Source organism: Neovison vison, chromosome 7 (genome assembly GCF_020171115.1).
Source record: "Neovison vison isolate M4711 chromosome 7, ASM_NN_V1, whole genome shotgun sequence".
Lineage (NCBI taxonomy): Eukaryota > Metazoa > Chordata > Mammalia > Carnivora > Mustelidae > Neogale > Neogale vison.
Window position 1 is genome coordinate 181,220,519 of NC_058097.1, and position 25,246 is coordinate 181,245,764.

The 25,246-nt window shown below is 39.5% G+C and overlaps 1 protein-coding gene across 4 annotated transcripts in view; it reads left to right on the forward strand.

The window, feature by feature from the left end:
- Positions 1-25,246, forward strand: part of LOC122912848 (intraflagellar transport associated protein) — a 91,161-nt gene that overhangs the window by 25,577 nt on the left and 40,338 nt on the right. For 3 of the 4 annotated variants that reach the window (XR_006385679.1, XM_044259101.1, XM_044259100.1), the window contains 3 exons: positions 15,670-15,827; positions 17,686-17,757; positions 19,139-19,205. Coding sequence is in view for 3 of the 4 variants with exons in the window: in XM_044259101.1 (XP_044115036.1) it covers positions 15,670-15,827; positions 17,686-17,757; positions 19,139-19,205 (297 nt within the window). In the remaining variant the exon portion in view is untranslated. The remainder of the gene's footprint in view (positions 1-15,669; positions 15,828-17,685; positions 17,758-19,138; positions 19,206-25,246) is intronic. The other variant, XM_044259102.1, reaches the window with a different exon arrangement.

Here is a 25,246-nt window from a genome sequence, read left to right on the forward strand (position 1 = left end):
GAATCCTGAGCTGGGATTTGCTTCACTCCTCTGGACTGATAAGTTTTGAGTTGTCAGTTCAGGCAAAGGAATATCGCTCCGCGTGCTTGACAACCTCTAGAAAATGTAATTAAAAATGAAAGTGGTGACGGCGCATAAAACAACACACTTCCGAAGCTGACATATCATTTTGGTCCCCAAAGCTGTTTTGAATGGGAACGTTAGAAAAACACATCTTTAAAGTTCCATAGGGGTACAGAGAGTCCTTTCCCCGTCTGAAGGATGCATTTAAGGTAGGCTGTTGAAAAATACCACAGAGAAAACAATAGCAAAAGCAGCTGGCCCTCTTACCAATCTCAGAGCAGAAAAGAAATTTCAGTGGAGCGTAAAAAACAGCTTTCTCTCACTCGTAAAAGAACACACCACAACAAAAAATAATCCTTGCTGTGTAGCCTTTTGCGGTTGTTTTCAGTCGGTATTAGACAGAGACCAGCGGGCTTAACATTGTTTTGATGCCCTTGCAACTGGCAGATCGCCGGCTAGAGGAAGCTGGAGCGAACGGCCAGCTTTCTGCTTCCAGGTGGCACGCACGCCCCAGTTTCTGGGCGGTTGTTATCAGGCACTTTAATTCCCTACTGAATATTGAGTGGTGTTTTCAGTTCACAGGCCATTCGCAGTGTCTTTCTGTTTTTCCTTTTTTAAAAAAAATTTACGTTAGTCACACCGAGGGGGGAAAAAAAAGGCTGCTTGGGAGGCACATTTGGAAATGTGAGTTTAACAGTGAAGCCCACGGTGGAAACAGCCCAGCAAATAGCAGCCACCTTCCTTCGACTGAAGACGTAGGCCACTGGGATGTTAACCTCAAGGGAAAGTTGTAGGAGGCATCCTAGGAGGACTTGCTAATGAAAGCAACCAGGTGATTAAAAAACTCCACTAATTAGTCTGGCATCTTGGCATCTCAAGGGAGAGAATAAGGAAGCCCCGTCGAAGCTTTTCATTGACTCTTTTTTTGGTGTGTGTATTGCTAAAAAGAGTGGGAAAAAAAAAAAAGAACATGGTTTTATATATATATATATATATATATTTTTTTTTTTTTTTTTAAATATTTTATTTATTTTATTTGACAGATAGAGATCACAAGTAGGCAGAGAGGCAGGCAGAGCAGAGAGCCCAATGCAGGGCTGGATCCCAGGACCCTGAGATCATGACCTGAGCTGAAGGCAGAGGCTTTAACCCACTGAGCCACCCAGGCGCCCCGAACATGGTTTTATATTGATATAAATCAAACTTATATAAGACTAAAGCTTTCCAAAAAAAAAAAAAAAAAAAAAAGAAAGACTAAAGATTTCTAGACAACTATCCTGGGCTTATTAAATGAGAGGCTCTATAGTGAGGGGTCCAGGAATTTTTACATTCATAAGGCTCTTACCTAGTAATTTGGCTCCACTAGTTTTGAAACTACAGTTCTGGCAATGCAGTCCCCCACACAGAGAAGCAGACATTGCAAGTGATTTTGCAAAGGAGGGGAGAAACACTGGAGTTAGGGAGCCCTGCAAGGACCCTGAACAGAAAGACAGTTTATATTGGTTTTATATCCGTAGCCATATGTATGTGACTTCTTCATCAAAATACAGTACCAAAAACCACCTAGAAGGCTGAAGGAGGAAAAAATGTTGCATGAAGTGAAATCATTACTAGCAGAGCCAAGCCTGGTGGGAGAAACAGCCCCAGCAGCACTACCCTACTCTGTCTCTGTGGGGGAACAGCTGTAAACTGTAATTAAGCAATTTTCATTTTTTTCTCTATTCCTTTTGTCATCACTAAATCAGTACATTTAGGGAACAAATTGACAAATTAGGTAACACAGAAAACCACTGGTTCGTGATAGAAGGAAATTTCTCCCCTCAAATTACGATGCATTTTGAGCTGATTAAGCTATTTTGTTTCAGAGATATTAGCGTAAATGTTCAGCTGTGGTTGTTACGATTCATATTCTATCCATGAATATTTGGCCCATAGATAATCGTTTGTTTTCTGTGCCTGCTATAGTTCAGGTGTAATTGCATAAAGGAGAGAAAATATGTTTAAGTATTTACAACATTTTGAATTATAAGCTTTAAATTTATTTTTGGCAGCGTTTTTAACGCATAGTATTTTGTTGCAATAAATTTGTTTCTCAGTGAAATAAAATATTATGAGCTTTTTAATTTGGTTGGCCTACAAATAAAGAATAATTTTCTTTGATTCTCTGTATATGTTTTCAACATGTATATATTATATATATTTTGTGTGTGGATGTAAATGAGAGAGGTAAATTTTCTTAGGCAAATGGAATCTTTTAAAAAAGATTTTATTTATTTATTTGTTAGAGTGAGAGAGAGAGCACAGGCAGACAGAGAGGCAGGCAGAGGCAGAGAAGCGGTGTCTCCGTGGAGCAAGGAGCCTGATGCAGGTCTCGATCCCAGGACCCTGGGATCATGACCTGAACTGAAGGCAGCTGCTTAACCGACTGAGCCACCCAGGTGTCCCAGGCAAATGGAATCTTGAACTTCTACAAAAGACAAGCAGAAAACTGCTAGTGGCCAAAGAAACTTTAAAGATGGTCACAGTCAGCCTTTAAGAGGCTGATGAAAACAATATTGAGTGAGTGCACCATTGTTTTGTATGCATTGGTCTTTAACTTGAGACTTTATTTTTATTATTCATTGTTAAATGTACTGTTACGCTTGAAAAGAAAGAGTAAATTGTGTAGCTTGGAACTGAGGTGGTTTTAAGACTGTATCCTTTGATTCAGTTGAATGGGTCTGTATTCAAATGTGTGTGGCTTTCAAATCTGGAATCTCTCAGCCGTAGACCAATAATATTTTCTTTGAAATGGTCAGCTAAACCCAAAGGGATACAAACAGGAAACTTTATTGCAGCCAAACTCACATCTTCTTTGTATGACAATCAAACCACAGTCTGTGTAGTTTGAGATTGTTAGTGTCTTTTTTCTTCCCCCTCCTACTTGGATTCCCTCCAGATGAGATAGATTTAAGTGGCACCAGTTAACTCGTTCTCCTTGAAGCCCACTGCTTCTTTAACACAGAGAAGAATCATACCATTTTCATGTGTTTTTTGAGCTTAGCCTGACTTTGCCTTAGGTTTTATAGTGTATGGATTGCTGATTAGAAAAAAGGGATTGTGGATCAAGTGCCACATTTTCCTCCTCTCCTCCGTCAATTATGCTTTGTGTGACTTGTAGACAGTCATCTAATTTCTGGGTATTAGGCTTAGTCCCCAATTAAAGTGTCACTGCAGTTCTTCTTGCACATGTTGAAATCATTTCCGTATTGACTGTGTTCCTGCTGTATTTTAGGCATTGAGCTAAAATCTGGGAATAGAAGATGAACGAGACAGAGTCCCTGGTCTGATACGTCATTCTTACTTATTTCTGTGTGCTCTGCGTTTCAAATGCTCTAGATGTGTGAAGGCACACTAGCAGTCAAGCACACTATAGTTAGAGGTCAGTTGGTAAGCTAATACTAACCACTCTTTACATAGTGCTGATAAAACAATATGCAGAATATTGCCTTTGGTCTGAGGGACTCAGTTTTAGATTAGAATAAACCCTCTGTATGAGTTTAAAAACGAGAAATCAGAATGATTAGAACAGTAGATTTTTCAGACTGTTTTTTCTCCTTTTTTGACTTCAAGCTTTTTTTTTTTTTTTAAATGAGGGACACCCTGAAGAGCACTGAAAGAAAAAAAAAAATGAGGGAATGTGAGAGACATGTACAATTTAAGTGTGTTCTTGCATTGCCCCAATGCTTTATACCAATGAATGGGTCCTGGATTATTGCAAATTTGGGCAGTTTGAAAACTCCTAAAAAGCATTTATTTGTAAAAGGGTAGAAAAACCTCGCATTCATTCCCTGACTTTCTCCAACCTGTGTGCATAAAAAAGGTTGTCTTAAGTTGATGTATCACTGTGTAGGGAGGCAGAAGGAGGGTATGATCTCAGGGTGAAGGAAGATTTTTTAGGTTGATGGGATTTGGTTTTATGAACAGTTTAGTGTACTGCCCTTTTATTTCTCATTTTGTTGCGAGCAGGGCCAGTGTTATGGAAAGGGTTCTCTTTGAGCTTAGGATTCAGAAGACCTGGTCCAGGCACTTATTAATTCTTTGACACTGCAGGCCTGCCGCTTATTCTCTCTGAATCTGTAAATCAGGGATAATTCTGCCTGCTCAGTATGTCTCATATGGTTGTGAGGTGAAGCCGATGAAATATACATGAAGGTACTTGGTAGGTTTTAAAAAGATGTACTCCGGTGTGGTTTTTATTTGTGGAGGCTATTTATGATTTAAAAGGGAAACATCAAGGTTAAATAGTAAAAAAAAAAAAAAAAAATGTTGAACCTACAATATAAAGAAGGTAAAAGTATTGTTTACAGTGTTCGCTGGCCACACCCTTGGTCGAGTCAAAACAAACTCTGTGCGGTATATATGGTGTAGTATCTATGTATAGAGTCTCTCGTACAGTGTAAGACTGCACAGTTCAGGGAATAATCCTACACTGGCCTCTGGTGGATAGACTAAATAGTATGTCTACACAGAACCTTGAAGCAAAGGTATTTATATATATACTTTGACAAAGATATCAGATACTACATCTTTTTTTTTTAATTGAAGTATAATTGACACACAGTGTTACATAGTTTCAGTTGTACAACATAGTGATTCAGCAACTCTGTGCTTTGTAATGTGCTCACCACGTGTGTAGCTACGTCACCATACAACAATATTAAAATTCCATTGGCTCTACTCCCCGCGCTGTCCCTTTCATTCCTGTGAACTTCCTCATTCTATAATGAGAAGCCTGTACCCCCCTCTCTTTTTAATTCTCAATTTTTGCATTCTACTCCAAGGAACCTTTCCTTGGGAGTCTTACCTCAAGTATCATTTAATAAACTTATTAAAATGTGGATTCTTGGGGAATCGGTCCCCAAATTTTAGTTCAGCAGTGCTAGTGTATGGATGGACCAGGAGCCTTGACTTCTAGACCAACTTTCAGAAATATGTTCTGAATGAGATCAAGGAGAGGAAGGGGGAAATGTTTGTGTTCCATAAAATTCTCTGCTTTTGTATGTGCTGCATTTTCCTAGGAATAAGGTCCACAGCTTTCATGAAGAAATCAGAGCTTACATGCCCTGCCCAGGGAGTAAGAACTATTATTTTACTTTCACCATAATTTTTTTTTGTTTAATGTCACCATTTTATATTATTTACAAAGGAACTTCGACAGTAGACAAAGAATGATGGGTTATAGGAATAATTTTACTGTGATCTTTCCGATCTCTGATAGGGAGAACAGGGTATACTTGCTTACAGAATTTTAAGGTGAGCTTTGGATTAGCGTATATTCTGTCCCAAGTCTGAAGGATTGTAGAGCATGTGTGAACGGGCCAGAGTTATTCCATCACAGCGAAAATCTGGCTACTTGTGTTATTGCTGGAAGAACTATGTTCTTTATGAGCATTTTGCCATTGGCAAGTGCACAGGCAACAGTGTTGGGAGACCACATAGGCATGAAGGTATGTTGTCGCCTGTACTTCTAGGAAGTGTAACTCCAGTAATTTCGGTGCTTTTGGTACCTTTTTTGCTGTGTATTTTATAAATTTTATAAAAGGTACTTTTAAAACTTATTGAGATGTAAAATTTTATGATTAGATAACTAGGATTTAAAAGAGGGACATCAAAGTTGAATGTTAAAAGAATCTTGTGTCTACAATATAAAGAAATGTAAATGTGAGATATTATGTATGCATGTGTATTCTTTTCTTAGTATTTCTAGGAACAACTTTTTAAGAAGGAAGGAGATGCTTGTAGGTATTCTCCCTAGATTAAAGATTGGAAGAGACTTGGTTAGATAAAGTGCTTTTCACCTCTACAGATAAGTTTATTTTTTTGTTCATGGTAGGAAAGTAAGAAAATAAAAAGGCATGAACACACACACCCTCACACACAAACAAAAAATACACTTTTTCTATAGCAGTAACATTTTTAGCTGCCGCATGGCCCCTCAGAATAAAGATGACATTCCCGAGTCTCCTTGCAGCTGCGTATAACTGTTTGCCCAAGTTCGTGCCAATAAGAAGGGAGGGGAACTGATAGGTGTAACTTCTGGGGTGATCTCTTCAAGAAACATGGCCTAGGCTCCTTTAATCCTTTTCTCCCAGCCGGAAATAGGCAACTGTGGGAGTGATCCTAAGACACAGAGATGGAAGCCATGTGCCAAGGATGGCACAGCATCCCGCCAGCCTGTGTGCTTGGACCATCTCATGGAACACAGCCTGCCCACTTGCCCTAAACTATTACCTGAGAGAGAAATGAAATTCCTGTTTGAGCTGCTCTGTTTTGGTGCCTCCTTGATAAAAGAGCTTAAACTATGCCTTTGCTAATGACAGAAGGGAACAGAGGTACACACTTTCTCCTCTTTATCCTCTTGCATAGAGCAAGAGTGGGTCGTGCACCATTGTGTACCATGTTGGAGAAGGGTGGTGCCCTAGGGATGGCAGAAAGGAAGAAGTAGCCTGGGTTCTAGAATAATTCTGGAAGCAGAATAACCATGTTACTATGGATTCTCTGCATCTCTGTATTAATGCACGAGAGAGAAATAAACTTCTATTTCATTTAAGCCATGCTTACTTGAGGTGTCTATTTCATACAACTAAAGCGGTATCCAGTTAACTAATTAATAAAACTGTGATCCTGTATCTTAGAGATAAACCATGAGTGTATACTTCCTTGCTGAATTATTCTATTAGTTTGTGTATAGATGCACTTATTAGCTATGAACATGGGACTTAGAGACAACCAAAATTTGAATCTGAGCTCTGCTGTTTCCTAATGAGGTGGTCTTGGGAAAGTTTTTAGAATCTCTGAGTTTCAGTGTTATCATCTGTAAAATGGGTATAATAACCTCTACTTCACAGATGTGTTTTTTGTTTTTTTTTTAGATTTATTTATTTATTTGACAGGCAGAGATCACAAGTAGGCAGAGAGGCAGGCAGAGAGAGAGGAGGAAGCAGGCTCCCCGCTGAGCAGAGAGCCCGACGTGGGGCTTGATCCCAGGACCCTGGGATCACGACCTGAGCCAAAGGCAGAGGCTTTAACCCACTGAGCCACCCAGGCGCCCCACACAGATGTGTTATTAGGATTAAATAATCATATATACAAAAACCACACATATATTTTTATATTTATTTATATTAACAGTACCTAAATTATAGTAAGTCTCAATCTAATATTTTCATTCATTTATATATTCAGTAAATTTATTATAATTATTGTATAAAAGTGATATCATACTATGCATACTTTTTGTTCCTTGCTTTTTCACATAATGTATTATGAACTTCCCAATTAATAAATATGATAATTTAATAGAATTGTTAAAGACTGCAAAGTATTCAATTGTGTGGATATGCTTTAATTTATTTCGCCCTTCTCTTTTTTGTTGGACATTTAGTTATTTCCAATTTTTGGCTATTACAGATGATGTTGCATTGTCTATCCTCATTCATTTAGTAAATGTTTATTGAACACCTACTGTGTGCCAAGTAATGCTCACATAAGTGACCAAAAGAGACAAAGGTCATTACCCTTCAGGGAATTTGAATCCTAGCAGGGGGAGAGAGCAACGAACAGTAAACATAATAAGTAAGAAAAATATGTATGTTAGAAGATAGTAACTGTTCTGGTAAAGACAAAAAAAATATACTGAGCAGGATCTGAGGGTCATGAGTGCTGGTGGGGAGGTATAGGGTTGCATTTTTATGTAGAATGATGCTGTTAGGCCTCCTTGGGAAGGTAAAATGTGAGTGAAGATTGGAAGGAGCTGATGAAGGAAAGCCCGCGGATTCTTGAAGGAAAGGCATTTGAGGCCAAGGGAACAACCAGTGTGGAGGCCTGGTGACAGCAGCGCTGGGCCTGGTTGAGGAGCAGGGAAGAGGTCATTGTGGCCTGAGTGGCAGGAACAAGGGTGAGAGGGGGAGCTGAGGTCAGAGGGTATGGAGGGCAGCTGAGGCGTGGACATGGCTAGCCTTGTAGGTTCCTAGTAATGCTTTTGGCCTTATTTATTTATTTTTTCAGTAGCTACATCTTTGTACGCTTTTTTTTTCTTTGTACCCTTCTTATTTATGGCCTTTGGATACATTTTTACACATGGAAATTCAAAGATATGCAAAAATTTGAGGCCTTGATTAAGTAAAAAATTTCAAGGGAAAATATTAGACATTTTTGGCTTTGTAGTGAAATCTTTGCCCACATACTTAATTATTTCTTTTGGATAAATTCTTAGACATGGAAATGCTGGCTGAAAGATATGCAAAATGTTGTGCCTTTGAGTGAGTACAAGTTTTAAGAGAATAAATTATATGTGTCTCATAGACAAAGGCCATGTCTTATAACTTTCTTTCCTTTTTTTTTTTTAAAGATTTTATTTATTTTTTAAAAAGATTTTATTTATTTATTTAACAGAGAGAGAGATCACAAGTAGGCAGAGCAGCAGGCAGAAAGAAGGGGAAGCAATGCTCCCTGCTGAGCAGAGAGCCCAGTGCAGGGCTCTGAGATCATGACCTGAGTGGAGCTGACCATCTTAGAGCTTTCTTAACTCTTCCTTGAATCTTCCAGCTCAGTTCACACAGTGAACTCCCTGGTGGAAAGGTTGAGCATCACTCTATGTTCGGTCTTAAATGTTACATGCCCTTTGGAGTGGAGAATGAATATTTTCCTTTTCAGGAACTGTGAGTAATTTCCTGACCAAGAGGTCCCTGCTTTCCTTAGGCTTACGTTACTGGGAAGAGATAGACAATGAACAATAAGAAAGGTGGTTTCAGGTGACTTCAGATAAATTTGAAGAAAACAGGACTACATAATAGAATGGCCTCATTGTAAGGCTGTGACCATGTGAAGAGAGATGATGAGAGAGTTTCAGCTTCACTGAGTATGTGCCTTCTTCCCATTGTCTGGGTGTGGAGGGAGGCTGGAACTCTGTCCTCGTCTTTTGTTTTGGCTTCATCCTGTAGTGGCACAGCACAGAACTGGGTTAGCAGTAGTGGTCCTTGATCAAACTCAGCCTCAGAATCAAGGGGGTACAAGAGGTGGAAAGCCCCCAGTTGTCCATTCACTGGTGAAGGGAAAAAACAGAATGGCATCTCTCCACACAGTAGATAAAAAAGAGCGAAGTACTGATATATGCTACCATGGGTGAAGCTCAAAGATGTGTGCTAGGTGAAAAAGTCAGGCTCAAAGACCACATATTGTATGATTACATTTATATGGAAGGTCTAGAAAAGGCAGATCTATAGCTATAAAAAGTAGATTAGTGGTATGGTTCGCCTGCAGTTAGATGTGGGAACAGGGAGTGACTATAGATGCGCCCCGGAGACCTTTTTGGGGTGAAGGAAGTGAACTAAAGATTTAATTGTGGTGATGGTTGCACAACTCTGTGTTGACTAAAAATCATTGAATTGTACATTTAAAATAAGTGAATTTCATAAATTATACGTCATTAATGGAGAAGTAGAGCTACTCTTCATGGATACTTAGATGTTTATTGTAAGTTTTTCACTAGGTGAGTCTATGGCCTTGTGACTCTGGATTTGGCTCAAGAATGAGGAGAGACCTGTTTGTCTGTCCTCATATTTCCGACTAAGAAAATGAAGTGTATGTGCATAGATTTGGAAGTTTTAAGTAGGTAAGGATTGTGATAGAAAAAGAAAGGAACTTCTTGGATGTAACAAGATCCTACCTTGTGTAGACAATGTCAGCAGCAGCGGTCACCCTGTTAAGGATTCTGGGAGCTAAAGAAAGCTCTGTTCAAATATGCCCTATCTGCTGCTACCACGGGCCACCTCACTTCCATGGCTGAATCCACTGGGAAGGTGAGCTTATCTTGTGGGGTGACATGTGTAGCCTCTTTTGCACCAGAGTGTAATCCTTTTCACAGGTTGCAAGAGTGCTGTATTATCTACTTCCATCTTCACAGAGATTGTTAAAAAAAAAAAAAAAAAGTTACTTAGGGTGTGCCAAATTAGAAGAATAGTACAGATTCCAGTGGGAAGATAAGGTGAATATTCTGAGTTATCTACAGGGAGGAAATATAACCACTTGGAGATAATGTCTTCATTTCTGTCTCAGAGATGAAAAAAGAACTCACAAAGGGAGTTCTTTCTTAAATCCTTTGCTCAGGGTCCCTTTAATTCTTACCTGAATTACTCCCTCGACTTCCTATTGCTCACTCCAGTGTCTGGTCTACAATGCTCCATTCTACCCATTTCCTCTCCTGTGAGCATAGCTCTAATTGTGACTCTCCAAGGCCTAGATAAACTGCAGAGTTTTTGTCAGGCCCTCCAAATATCAGCCCTTCCATGTGTCACAGCACGTGTGCTCCCCTCTTCCTGGAATACTTTGTGTCTCTTCCTCAGGGGCTTTGATTTCCCATTTTGGGGGCTTTGTTCATGCCATTTTCCCTCTGTGGGATAACCTCAGCAGTGCGTGCCTGTTGAAATTTGTTGTGGTCTCTCAAAGCCCAACTCAGATGCTCCATGCCTATGTGAAGCCTCTTGTGATTCTCCCAAACCTGTTGTGATTTCGCCATTCTCTTACCTTGGACTCCCTTCCATTGTCTTCCATGGTTGTATTCTCTTCTCGTGGTTGGCATACTTGGGTTAACTTCTTGGTGTGTAAACTCTGTAAGGGCGGGGACTGGGGCTCCCCATCTTCGTCACCTTGCATATAGTTGATGCCTGGAGTATAATTTTCCAGATTGAACGGATTGTATGACTCAACGGCCACTCGGATTTTCTTCCCATAAATCAACTTTCAACCACTTTACACTCTCTTCACATTTTTCTCTCTATGAGTACCTAAAACTGGATGTTTCAACAATGTTAACTTACTGCTGTTGTGCCCCTCATCTTGGGCTTTGACACACATTTTTTTTCTGGGCCAGGGTTGTGCATTTGTGTCTTGGCAGCTTGAGAGCTATGACCGTGAATAATGAGTCAATTATCATCCAGCCTCGGGGAAAGCACAATTATTCCTGACTGGCCAGGCTGAGGTAATCCTCTCTTCCCTGTGCCCTTTCAAATGAAGAACATAAAACAGTTGGAATTCAGAACACTGCGAAGGGAATTTAGACAAAACATTTGTCTGCTGAATTTAGCTTCTTTGGATTTATTCTGATTTATGATTGATTGGTTTTTAAATTGCTTATTTAATCCTAACGACTATCGCTCCAGGGGAGGCCGGATACCAAGGAGCATGTGATCAAGAAGCAGTGGAGTGAAGTAGTTTGGCTGGACAAATAAAGAGCAAATATTATTGTCCAGAGAAACATTGCTCCAGGCTAGGAATATAATGTGAAAATCACCCCCTGACTTTCAAAGTACCCAAGCTTGTTATCAGCATGATTGCTTAGCCCCTATTCTCTTTGCAGAAGGCTTTTTGCAAATATCCAGTGTTGCACAGAATTTTCCCCCAAGAAGTTTTCTTTCCTTCTAGCCACATGGTCAATATCTCTTCATGATTGAGAACATGCTCTTGATTTACATTGCCACTGACCCTGGTGCAGAAGCAAAGACACTGGAGGTTGTTGTCGGGATTTGGTCATGAATTCTGATGCTGGTTGTGTTGATTTGTGAAAACTCTCCTGCCAGTGCAGTGATGTTTCTCCACACCTGGGGTCTAGTCTAATCTGACTTTTGTATGGATGGATTTGAATTTTTAAAACTTTTTTTTTTTTTTTTTTCCAAAATGGAGTTCTCTGAAAGCAGTCACATTCATCCAGAAGCTATACAATCAATATGCGATCAGTGTTTAATTTATCGAGGCATCTGTGGTTTCGACCTTTTCAAGGAGTGAAATCTTTTTCCTTGGCCTGAAATTAGACACGGTGGGTCTAGTTGGTGGCCTTGAAAGGGAGATCTGTTGGAAGCGTGTCTGTTTGGTATCAAAAGAAAATTGAAATTCCATTGCTTCAGAATAATGCAACCTTTAGGAGAGGAAAAAACAAAACAAAACAACAAAAAGCCTTTGTTTTATCTGTATTGAAGTTTTGACTCAGAAATACCCAAAGAAACTCTCTTTCAGGTCTCAGTAACCTACTTGTGCTCTGAAATATTGCTGCTAGATTTCTAAAGTGTATTATGTCTGACACTTATTTCAAAGCAAGGAACATTAGGGATAAGATGAAAGGGGGGAAAGGGCTCAGTGGAACACAGAAACAGAAGGAGAGGAGACGGACACTTGGGTGGCACGTTTGGAATGCCACCAGGATAACTCTAGGAGGCAGCAGCTGGCTCTCTGATCAGGCTTTAGGCCACTTTGGATTCTGGGCTGTGCCAACATCTGCCATTTTGACATTATCATATTGAAAAAAAAAAGAACTTTTTTTCCTATTTTATTTTGCCAAGAGATTTATATTTTGCTGCTTTTTCAAAAAAAATGATAAAAGCCTTTATGAGAAGCACTTCTGGGTCTTTGGAGTGATCGAGTATATATTCTTGTGAAACGATTTTCAAGGTTCAGGAAGGAGGCCTCAACTATAGGTTCTGTCAGAGAGAGAACACATTCTTTTCTGAATCTTCTGGTATTTTTTAAATGAAAGCTTTATGTTTACAAAACAAAGTTTTAAAAGGATGAGCCGAATATTTTGTTAGATCTGAGACCCCAACAATAGTCCAACGTCGGCATCAGAACCTGGGACTTTGTGATACATTGCTTTTTATTTTGAAGGAGTTTCATCGGGTTATCTGTCAAATAACCTGCGTGTTTTATTGGAAATGGCAGAGGTGTACATTGAGTGATTATGAGAATAAATAGAGCTTGTCCTTACAGAGCATCTGTTCTTCCCAGACATCGCTGTGCTTTTCAGGTTCTTAAGTCAATAGACTATTACGACAGTGTGCTGGGACATAGTGTTTTCTTAGTCAATACTAGTTTGAGGTTGTGCCAAACATAAAGGATAAGCAGGGAGAAGGGAAACTTCCACCTCCTATGAGAACAGTGCGCTGAGGAAGAATGACAGGTAGTCACGGGTAGTCTTCTGGCCTCTAACTTTGATGGAGTTTGAGGAATTCCTCCTGTTTCTACGCTTATCTCCCTCCACCCTGCTACCATCGCTTACCTTGGCCCTAGGACTGATGTAGGACCCCTCTGTGGCTGTAAAAAAAAGTCCAGGAGGAGAAGTCCCATGACCTTCTCTACCTCACTTCTCTGGTCTTTTATAGTACCTCAAGCATTCAGCCTGTGGTTTTGAAGAGAATTTTTTGTTGTCGATTACTCTAGCAGTATTCTCGGCAATTTCCCCTTCCTACCCCTCTGTTCCCTCACTGCCCCCTGCCAAGACTAGTGCTTCACATTAGAGTTTCTCCTGTGCCTGTGGAAAGCATTAGGAGTCACAGATGTTGGTGCCAGAGTCAGTAGAGAGAGCTGGCCTGAACTTGTGTTATTTCTTAATTCTTTTTAAAGAGAAAGTGGTGCAGTTAGTATTTGCATTTTCCCTCACTGGCTTATAGACTAGGTTACGTTACCTCTGTGCTCCAGCAGTATCTCTGTGTTCATGTCCTATAGGTACCCCCACATGTCTTAACTCTGCCGGTGATGGGGTAGAAGGAAGCAAACAAAGGACTCTGGAGTTGCACCAGGCTGTGAACAAGAATCTCACGGACTCTGAAGCCGTGCAATTAACAGCTCAAGAGAAACAAGCCTGGCTACTGGGCTGGGTTAGGCTGTCTTCTAACGCCTTTAGCAGATACCTGCCTACAAAGCTCACAGATCAGACAGTCCTTGTGACCCTGGAGCTTTTTCATGGTGGAGTACCATAAGGAGATCGAACAGGGTTCTCCAATCTGCTTCTTCCTTGATTTCTGCCACTTGACCTCTTTTGAATCTCTTTATCATTCTTCTGTTGATCACTACATAGATTCCTGCATTTGCTCTGGTCATTTGCAGTAAGCTACTTCTGGTTTGGGAATGTACTATGCACTCTTGGTTCTTCTGGTGCTATTGTACACTTCTCTTGTCTCTTTACCAGGATTTTTTCTTTGTCTTTTTTCTGCTTCATTCTTCTGTTTTCTTAGGACTCTGCCTTTATATGCTATATTACTCTATTTGGCATAACTGTGGTTGGGAGTGTGGATTCTGAGTCTAAAGGCCTGACTTCAAATCCCCACTGTACTATTTGCTAGCCATGTAACTTTTTTTTTTTAAAAGATTTTATTTGGGATGCCTGGGTGGCTCAGTTGGTTGGACGACTGCCTTCGGCTCAGGTCATGATCCCAGAGTCCCGGAATCGAGTCCCGCATCGGGCTCCCAGCTCCATGGGGAGTCTGCTTCTCCCCCTGACCTTCTCCTCGCTCATGCTCTCTCTCACTGTCTCTCTCTCAAATAAATAAATAAAATCTTAAAAAAAAAAAAAAAGATTTTATTTATTTATTTGACAGAGATCACAGGCAGGCAGAGAGGCAGGCAGAGAGAGAGGAAGAGAAGCAGGCTCCCCGCTGAGCAGAGAGCCCAATGCGGGGCTGGATCCCAGGACTGTGGGATCACGACCTGAGCCGAAGGCAGAGGCTTTAACCCACTGAGCCACCCAGGTGCCCCACTAGCCATGTAACTTTGAGTAAGTTACTCGACCTCTCTGTAGGCCTTGGTTTCCTCATCTGTAAAATGGGGGTACTAATGGTAACTACCTATAGGGTTGTTGCAGGCTTTAAATGAGATTTATGAGTGCTCATAAAAGAGTATCTGACACACAATAAATGTTAACCCTAATGATTTATTCTAATTTAGGAAGCAGTTTTATGGCTTAAACCATTATCTCAGTGTGATTTTTAGCAGATATTTACCTATTGCTGTGATATCTCTCCCACATTTTAGCCTGCATTTGCAGCTGCCTCTGGGACATTTCCCTCACAATTTCTACTGGCACTTCAAATGAACATGATCAAAGCTTAATTCATTATCTCTCATCTGAATTTATCCCCCACATTTCTGTTAATGGCATCATGTTATCATAATTTTCTCAATCTCTTAATTTAGGATTAATCTTGGACTTTCTTTATCCTAAGAACATAATCATGAATATGCATAGATTTAGTACAAAAGTATTAATTGTTTATAGTTTTAAATAGTCAAGGATAGTCAAACATTGCTTTTTAGAAGTATATGGATCCACAGATAAAATACGAGAAAAATAGCCATTGAAAAAAATTGTTATAGCTTTTCTGTTTTGTAGAATTATTTCTAATTTTAATTTTTTCTCTTAAAAACTTTCTAAAATCACGCATACATTGCTTCCATATAAGGAAAACCTCCCTTCAAATTTAGAGAAAAAATGAGATAATTAATGCCTAAGAGTTTTTCAAATACCGTACTTCATTGACCTTTTAACAATGGCCGAGAACAGTGCTGGGTATAATAGTAAGCACTTAGTATTTGTTGAAAAGTGAATGAAATAGTGTTATCGTTCTATGCATTTTTAGAAAAAATTTTATAAAGTTCAGAGTGCTCAGTATCTCAAGCATTCTGCTTATAGACTTTGAAGAGCATTTGTTGTTGTTATTGTTGGGAAGAAAGACTCAGGAAATGCAAAATAAGCAAGACTGGGTGTTTGTATATTTTCTAATGTGTAATTTATCATTTCAGAGGATAATGTGACCAAACGAGGAGCATTTGGAACTGATTCTTCAGAAAACGTATTTCCTTCAGTAAAATTTGCTCATGAAAATGAACCAAACGATCATCATCTTAGAAACAAAGCCGTCTTTCTTCATACTTCATCACAATGTTCAGAAGACGAACAGGTAATGTCATGGCACATTTATGGAAACAGGAAAAAGAGCATTCTTTATGAATTAAAAAGAGAAAGAAACTGTAAAAACATAAGAAACATTGGACAGTTATTGGATCAGTAACTCAGATTCTTAATTCTGGAAGGAGTGCCATTGGGAAACTTTATTAAGAGTCATTATTATATTTCTTTTTCCTTTTTTAAAAAGATTTATTTATTTATTTATTTGAGAGAGTGAGAGTTGGGGGAGGGGCAGGGGGAGAGAATCTCACGCAGGCTCCCTACAAAGTGCAGAGCCCAGCGTGGAGCCCAGTCCCAGGACTCATGAGATCATGACCTGAACTTAAACCAAGAGTTGGACACTTAACTGGCTAAGCCACCCAGGCACCCCCCAAAATCATCATTACATTTTATGATTTCAGCAGCCAGTGTTTATGGGGGTAACTTGGTTAGCCCCAAGTTTTTAAGTTCCTTTAAGGAACTGTCATCTAAAAATTCTTGTAATTATTTACATATTTTAGCTTGTCCTCTATTTGGGACGAAAGAATTGCTTTTTATAATTCTCTGTGTTAAATGGGAGTTTCTATTATCTGCTCTGGATTCATCTCTTAAAGTAAAATCTGTTATCTTATTTTTTCCAAGATTTTGTTATTAAATATTGGATGCTCTCTTCCTAATCTTTAAGACTTAATAGACAATATTTATATTCTCTTTAGCTATGGTTTTTTTTTGACTCTCAAGGAACTCTAGTGGAAGCTGTTGTATTTTTTACAACATTTGAGTTTCTACTTTCTTTTTTTTTTTTTTAAGATTTTATTTATATTTGATAGAAGACACAGCGAGAGGGGAACACAAGCAGGGAGAGTGGGAGAGGGGGAAGCAGGCTTCCTGCTGAGCAGAGAGCCCGATGCGGGGCTCCATCCCAGGACCCCGAGATCATGACCTGAGCTGAAGGCAGATGCTTGAGGACTGAGCCACCCAGGTGCCCCAGTTTCTATTTTCTAGCTCATCATGTCTTCCTGTGTTATCATGGACAAAATTGTATTTGAGATGTGGTTTCATATGAGGGAACAAAAGTTTCTGTGTTAGAAAAGTGTTTCTGTATGGCAGAGGCCTACAGTTTTTTAATTCCAGAACTTAACATCCAATGAGATGATTATGGGACCAGAACTTTTTCTTTTTTTAAAAGATTTTATTTATTTATTTGACACAGAGAGAGAGCACAAGTAGGGGGAGCAGTAGAGAGAGAGAGGGAGAGCAGACTCTTAGCTGAGTAGGGAGCCTGGTGCAGGGCTCCATCCCAGGACCCCGGGACCATGACCTGAGCCGAAGGCAGATGTTTAACCAACTGAGCCACCCAGGTGTTGTCAGAACTTTTTTTTTTCCCCTAGAGGATTCACTTTATACTGGCTATCGCTGGCAATTGGAATGGCATTTTCTGTTGAGTCTTTAACCAGCATGTGGAGAGGCAATGAATTGTTCAATGATATTGTTTCCTAATAACTTGAAAATGTTGTATTAGCATTCTCTGGTTTGTCCTTGAGAGGTTCATTGGGGTGGAATGGGAGGTGGGGTAATGAGGTGGGGAGTGTTCCTATTTTACACATGAGAAAACTGAGGTTAAGTAATTTACTCTAGGTTATTCTGTGGATTAGTCTACAGGCACAAGTAGAAGTCAGACCTCCTGAAACTATTCCCTGACCACTACTATGGTTTAGTGGATCTGGTCCATCATGCATAGCTAATTAACAAAAACCGGAAGGGGAGTTTTATTGCCTGAAGGGCTACAAGATCAGCTCCTTTATTTTTGGTTGTTTCATTTTCTCATCAAGATGTCCTCACTGGTTTTTTTTTTTTTTTTTTTTTTTCAGATAGTGATAGATGAAGGCCAAAAAGTTGGCAGTTCCTTTCAAGGTGATCTGAATCGGGCTGGAAAGGTGAAGGTAAGGGATGATTCAGTTTTCTTCCATGGCAAAGAATACAAAAAATTGAAAACAAAACAAAAAATCCCAAAGGACCCATTTGCTGTCTCTCATACAAAATTGGAGAATTTAGCAGATTTTGTCTTTCTCTCTCTCATATATATATATGATTTTTAATTGGTGTTTAAATATCTTAAACTATGTTCAGTTGGCTGGGTTCCAGATCTTTCTTCCTCAAAGCTTAGCAAATGGAATGGGTTCTTTAGTACAGAAACATGACTCCAGTCACCCTGAACATACACCATCAAGAGAAATGACAATTTAGCAGTTTTGGCACTAAAACCATCGTGGGGAAGATAAATTTTTGCTGTCACTTGGATGCCAGGAAAGAACCGCAGTTATGTACGGGCAAGCAATGGAAGCTACCATTTGTAATTCGTATGTAAGAGCCATGGTCTGGGGTGTAGAGCTAGGGGAAGAAAGACCTAGGCTATGTTTTGAATTCCACTTAGGAGATCTAAATTTGTAATTTTATGGTATTTTGTTATGAACACGTTTTAGGTCATGAGCATAAAAGGCATTTCGACATTACGCCTTTACTCTGCTAGGTCTCCTTTGTGCCGGTGGTGAAATCATTTTCTTATTTACACTCTTTGATATTCACGTGAGATGAATTAGTTCGTGTCTGAAATGTTACCATTTTGTTAATATGAAATGTCTCATTGTCAGCTTGCTGTGGAAAGCAGTATTCCACGTGGAATAGTCTTTCATTGAAATGCTGCTATTGTGGCTGTAAAGGTCATTTGCTCTGCTTTTTACCTTTGAAGTAATTTTCAGTTTTATTTGCTGGAAAGAGAGAACACTTGATTTTTGGCCCCGCTCACCTCTTTTGTGATTTACCTGGGGCAGGATGATTTTTGTTTCGAATGAACCTTTCTCTTTTGCTTTCTTTAGTTTCTTCTCTCTGACTCTGTAGAGTGAAAAGCCCATTATGGTAATAGCCAGACCCACCACCATCATTTGCTTGAGAAGCAAAAGCAATAAAATGAAAACAAAAAGTAGAGACTATTTTGGACTGTCTCGGCGGTGGTATATATCCTGGGAGAGAATCTGGGAACAAAGTCCCTTTTCAAAAACTCCTCAGACTGTTCTTTCCCTTTCAGTATAGAGATCTTACTATGGTGCCTACGAAATCCAGGCCAACTTCCAAATTTACTGCTTCTTTCAGATGTCTCTGGGAAAACACAGTGAACACAAAGACCTTTAGCTGGGACTCAAAAGTTAATGAGAAAAGTGGATTCAGTTGCACACTTTGAATGCTGTGGAAGTGGATTCATTGATTCTTAATTGCACTTTTTCATTAGGTCTAATATACATAACAATGATGTTACTCCTTTTCTAGGTAGACAATTTCCTAGATGTAGAAGATTTGGATGTGGATGAAGAGACCCAGCCCCAAATGAGTAAGGGTATGCTTTCTGTTTCCTCTATATATACTGCTTGACCTCTTTCCAGAAACTACAAGTAAGACTTTTAGATAGCTTTTTCTTCTTTTTTTTCTTTTTGGCAAGCCCTACTTGTGCCTTCCCTGACTTAGGGAAAACTACAGTCCTGCGATTTCTTTTTCAGTAACAAAGATTTCAGCCGAAAGGTCAAAGCATGATGAAGCTTGTGAAGTCTTTGGTCTAAAATGAAATAAAGAAAAAAAAAAAAAAAAAAGAAAAAAAAAATAAAAATAAAGAAAAAAAAAAAAGAAAATGAAATAAAGGTGCCCCCCTCCCCCGACATGCCTCCACATGGTTGAATTTTGGATAATTTTCTCAAGGAGTGCCATTTGAGTCATACTCTTTATATCTTAGAAGCGCCATGTAAATTGAGAGATAACATCATATAGCAATTGATCATAAAAATAGCAGAATTCATCATAAAATAAAAAATAAAATCAAAATCTTGACTTTCATAAGTATTTATTAAACAGATAAGCCAAACACTAAAGAGTAAAGACATATTGTAAATGTTTCTTTGGGGCGTTTTTTCCAGTTGAGCTGGACTGGGAGAGGCTTAATGCCAGTCCAATGATGTTTATGCATATGAGGCCTTTTTCCTTTCCTGCTTGACATTACTGTGTAAACATAGGTATCCTTTTTTGCTCAAAAGACCTTTGAAATATGTTCAAAATTAGAGTTGTTTGTTTTGAAAATTCTCATTCCTAATTTAATATGCAAGAATATCTCAAAGTTGATAGTGAGTATTAGGGAAGGAGCTATTTTCCTTGGGGGTTTGGTTGCTGGTGTTGAATTGTTGGTTATAGGCTTTAGGTAATCACAAACATGGGTGCTGGTGTTGATGATTGGGGAAGGTGATTTGTTTATAATCACACAGAAGTGACAGTGCTGGGTGGTGGTGGTTTGGGGATGGCTCTGGCATCTCTGGTTGCCCAAATTTGAGAGGCTTTTGAGATTGGAAGCAGTTAACATTTTTATTCAGCTTCCAAACATCACATTACTCCACTGAAGGTATTGTTTCTTCTGCCCTCTGTTAACCACTAGACTTTGCGTGGAATTTTTCCTTACTTAAGTTGGTTCAAGTGAGATCAGGGATCTAAAGGAATCACAAGCTCCAGGGAGAGGTTCTCTTAACTGTAAAACGCCAGGCAGCTCTGAATTTCTCTATGTAAGCAGCTTAGGGGGTCCGATTGGATCAGAAGGGATAGCTAAGGACTTATCAGGAAGCTGGGTTTGCAGAGCAAGCACACTATTTGAGGGGAACAGGAGATGTTGAAAATGCAGATTCCTGGGTCCTGTTCCTACGAGAGAGTCTAATTCAGAAGGTGTTTGGTGACAGCATTTTTTACCACTACCCCAGGGGATCTTGATATAGCTGTGTCCAAGGAAGACACTTGGAGACAAATGGTTCTGGTCTGCATGTAGTACATTTGCAATATAAATTTAATTTTATAGGAAGGCACCAAAGTGTACAAGTTGGGTATTTTTTCATGGCTTACATTTCTTGCTTCCTGGCATTACTGAGAAAAATCTGTATACTGGCATAAACCTACATAGGCAACAAATCTGATTATGGTTATATTAGTCTTTCAGATTAGCCTTTTTACCTTATCCATTATTTCCACATTTTTTTAAAAAATATTTTTCAAGTTGTGTGTTTTTTGGTTTTGTTTTGTTTTATTACCAGCTCTACTCAGTAGCGTAAAAACCGCTCACTACTACGATTTTCCCAGCAATCAGATAACAGGCAGTGTTGCAGTGGTGTTGTGTAAGAGGTTGCTAAGGCTGAACCAGGTCTCTGTAGAGAGAATGAGCTAGTCAAGCCCATCCCATGTGTAAAATAATGTGGACAGGCCGGGCTGAGAAGCAACCCAGGCTTCATTGACCTATTCCAATTACTGAAAAGACCACCAGGGCTTCACAATTTTTATAATGCAAGATCTAGGTCATTTGAAAGGGAAAAAAAAATTAGTTTGTGCCAAGGTAGATTTTAGTTTGGGCCTAATTTGTATTACACTTTAGGAATGTGAGCAGACGGCAGATATTTATATCAGATGGGGAAATGTGACATTTTAAATAGGCAAGTTGCTTGTATAATTTTGGCAGCCGAGAGGTTTACTGATTAGATCCTGTTGTTATTGTTTAAGCAACAGATTTGCCCAGGGCAACATGGAAGAGAGCTGGGTATTGTTTTTCCATCACTGAATTTATTTGTTCCCTGTATTTGCTTTCATAAATATTCCCTAAGATTCAGGAGCATGATTCTTCCCCAGGATTTGGCTTATCATTTGGGCGGCCCAGGCAGAGATGGTTTTTCAGAAGAGCCAAGGCAGTGCAACTGAATTGAGCAGTTGTTTGAGGGTAGCATTTACCAGGGAGTTTGGTGCCCTGTGTTTATTTGACATCGAGTTAACCACATTTTCCTCCTTTGAATTCAAGGTCGGGTAGTTAACCTCATGGTTACTGTCATGCCCCAGACTGTTATCCAGAAAAATGATTATTGGAATAGATGTTGGTTATTATGCTGAGGCATTAGAGCAGGAAGAATCTTCTGGGCATCTTTATTTATTTTTCCCCTTATTCGGCCGAGCAGGTGCCCTGGCTGAGTGCAATTGACTGCTTGGAGATGGTCTTATTCTAGAATAAGAATCATCTTGTCTTATATAGGTCTCTCTCTTTTTTTGTTTCCCAAGACTTTATTTATTTACTTAAGAGATATAGATCACAAGTAGGCAGAGAGGTAGACAGAGAGAGGGGGAAACAGGCTCCCGCTTAGCAGAGAGCCCGATGCGGGGCTTGATCCCGGGACCCTGAGATCATGACCTGAGCTGAAGGTAGAGGCCTAACCCGCTTGAGCCACCCAGGCACCCCTTATACAGGTCACTTGACTGGTGGCGGGCGTGCTTACACTGTGGCGGATTGTGTTGGGTGAGAACAGGCAACTCAGCCCTGTGCAAAGACTGGCAACCTTATTTGATTTTCATTTTCAAGCTGTCTGATACTCCCAATTCTAATGAAGTCACCAACCACCTCTTTTTAAAAAAAAAATTCTTTCCTTATTTGCAACTTCGAGCGGCTTTTGCTGCCAGTGAATGGCCTGGGACTGTTATTCGACAGACCTGGAACAACGATGGCCAGAGCCTGGAATCTCATGAAGAATACACAGATCCGGCTTCTGTCCTCATTGAATTCATTAACCAGACATTAACCAGATAATCACTAATACAGGATTCTACATTGTTCTGGGTGTCACTAGAACCTATGGCAGGGGAACTTAAATTTGTCTGTAGGATCGGAGAATGCTGAGAGCCTGTGATATAAAGAATGAGTCGCTGAAGGTCCTGAGCTCAGAAAGACATATTTCAGCCAACTTGTAATTTAGGTATTTTGTTTATTTTATACTTAGTACTTTAAAAATCATTCTTTCAGAGATGCCTGGGTGGCTTAGTCTGTTAAGAATCCGACTCTTGATTTCAGCTCAGGTCTTGATCTCAGGGTTTTGAGTTTAAGCCCCATGTTGGGATCCATGTTGGGTGTGGAGTCTACTTAAAAAAAAAAAAAAATCATTCTTTCATTGCCCAGAAGATCACTGAAAACATCTTGAGAGAGAAAAAAAATCCTTCCTTCCAAATTCTCCTTTATCCACTCTTCCTCCATTTTTTTTTTCCTGTTCCTCCAATTTTTTTATGTGCAAATTTCTCTATGAAGGCCCAGCTTGAAAGTCACATCAACTACAAGGGCAAACCTGTTGCCTGAGCCTCACAATTATACAAGGAAACTTTTTAGCTCCATTCCTGAGAAGAGCACAGAACTGGGAAGATAATTTTGCCCTTTCCAAATCCTCTGCCTGTTTCTCCCCAAGGGACATGTAAGACTTTATTTATGTAGAGGAATTGGGAAAAGAAACTATGTATTTATGGATCAGCCCCTTTGTTTCTTCTTTTAGGTTCATGCTCTTTGGAAGATGTATGTCTTCTCCTCTGTGTCTGTGCCATCTTTCTTATAGTAGACACACCTCAGATGGGCCCAATGCCTACCTTATTCAGTGGTTTTCAACCTTAGAGACACAGTAGAATCACTTTAAAAAAAAAATTAGATACCTAAGCCCTGCCTTTGCGATTCTTTTTCAGTAGTCTGATATTTAAAGCTTCTCAGGTCATTCTCCTATCCAGCGGAGGCTGGGAACCATCTCTAGGCAGACATCTGGAGGCATTACTCTCTGAAGCCTGACTTGAAGAGCTCTAGTGAAGCTATTCTTATACCTGGATGGATCCGTGTCAGCTGTGTGGACTTCCTGTTAAATGGAATCCCAAGGTCTAGACTTGTAGGAAAGGTTGATACATAACAAGCCCAAATGTGACTGCTGGACAAGCTCTGTTTTCAAATTCAGCTCTATTAGTTGTAAAGCTCATGTTTTAATCCTCATCTTTCTGACTTCTGTGTTTATTCCTCTTTTGTTTCTATATTTGAAGATAGAGAGGTATGATTTATTGTCACTGCCCAATGCCAGCCCCACCCAGTGAAGTAAGTCTTCCTTCATCATCCCTATCTTCTCCTCCTTTTCACTTCCATTTTTATTTATTGTGCATTTTTTTCTCAAAATAGGTGTTAATGTGTCCCTTGAAAGCAATGTATGGTTTATATGTATGCATCTATACACACACATTCTAAAATTTTGTCTTTTATTTAGTTCATTTACACTTAATGTAGTTGCTGATACCTTTGACTTTATACCTAGTATCTTATAATTTTGTTTTCTATTTGTCCTGCCAGTTTTATGCCTCCTTCTCCCCTCATTTCTTGCTTATTTTAGATTAATCAGCTATTATTGTATTATTTCATTGCCCACTATTTTTGCTCAGTTGGGAATTCTAGGTTTGTAATTGTTTTCTTTCAGTATTTTACAGATGATAATCTGTTTTTTTTGGTGTTAATTGTTGCAAACCAGATGTCAATCTGGTGGTTGTTCCTTTGATGATAACATATTTTTCCTCTCATTTCTCTGCTTTTATAAGTTTCTCTTTTGTTTTTCCAGTACTTTCACTGTGCCTTGGTGTTATTTAATTTGAATTTATTTTGTGTTTTTAGAGATTCTTATACATATTGGGAAATTCTCAGCACTTGTCTTTTCATATATTACTTGTGCCTTGATCTTTTCACCATATTCCATACATCTATCTTTTATGTTCTTTTCTGCATTTTCTATCCTTTTTAGTTTCTTTTCTTGCTTCAGTTAAAATATTTTCTACCATCGGGATGCCTGGGTGGCTCAGTCAGTTGACCTTCTTACCTTTGGCTCAAGTCATGATCTCAGGGTCCTGAGATAGAAGCCCTACAGCAGGCTGCCTGGTCAGTTGGGAGTCTGCTTCTCTCTCACTCCCTCTGTCCCTCCCCCCAACTTGTATGGACTCTCTCTCTCAAGTAAATAAATAAAATCTTAAAAAAAAAAAAAGTATTTCTACCATCTGTATTCTAGTTTACTAATTATTTTTTCAATTGTGTCTGTCTTCTGTTAAAAGCCATGAATATTTCAGTTATTTTAGCTTTTTTTTTTTTTTTTAAGAGACAGACTAGGGGCAGGGAGGGGCAGATAGAGGGGAGAGGGAGAAAATCCTATGCAGACTCCCTACTGAGTGCAGAGCCCAGTGTGGGGCTTGATCTCTTGATCCTGAGATTGTGACCTGAGCCAAAATCAGGAGTCCAGTGTCTAACCAACTGAGCCACCCCGATGCCCCTCAGTTATTTTAGCTTTTAAAAGAGATCTAGAATATCTGTTTTGAGAGATTTCAGTTCTGTGGGGAAATTCTCCATTTGTAATGTATTTTGGGGGGAACATATTAGTTATTTTAAAATTCATGTCTTTTTTTTTTTTCTAAAGATTTTATTTATTTCTTTGCCTGAGAGAGAGCTAGAGAGAGAACAAGCAGGAGGAACACCAGGCAGAGGGAGAAGCAGGCTCCCCACTGATCAGGGAGCCCAATGCAGGACTTGATCCCAGGACCCTG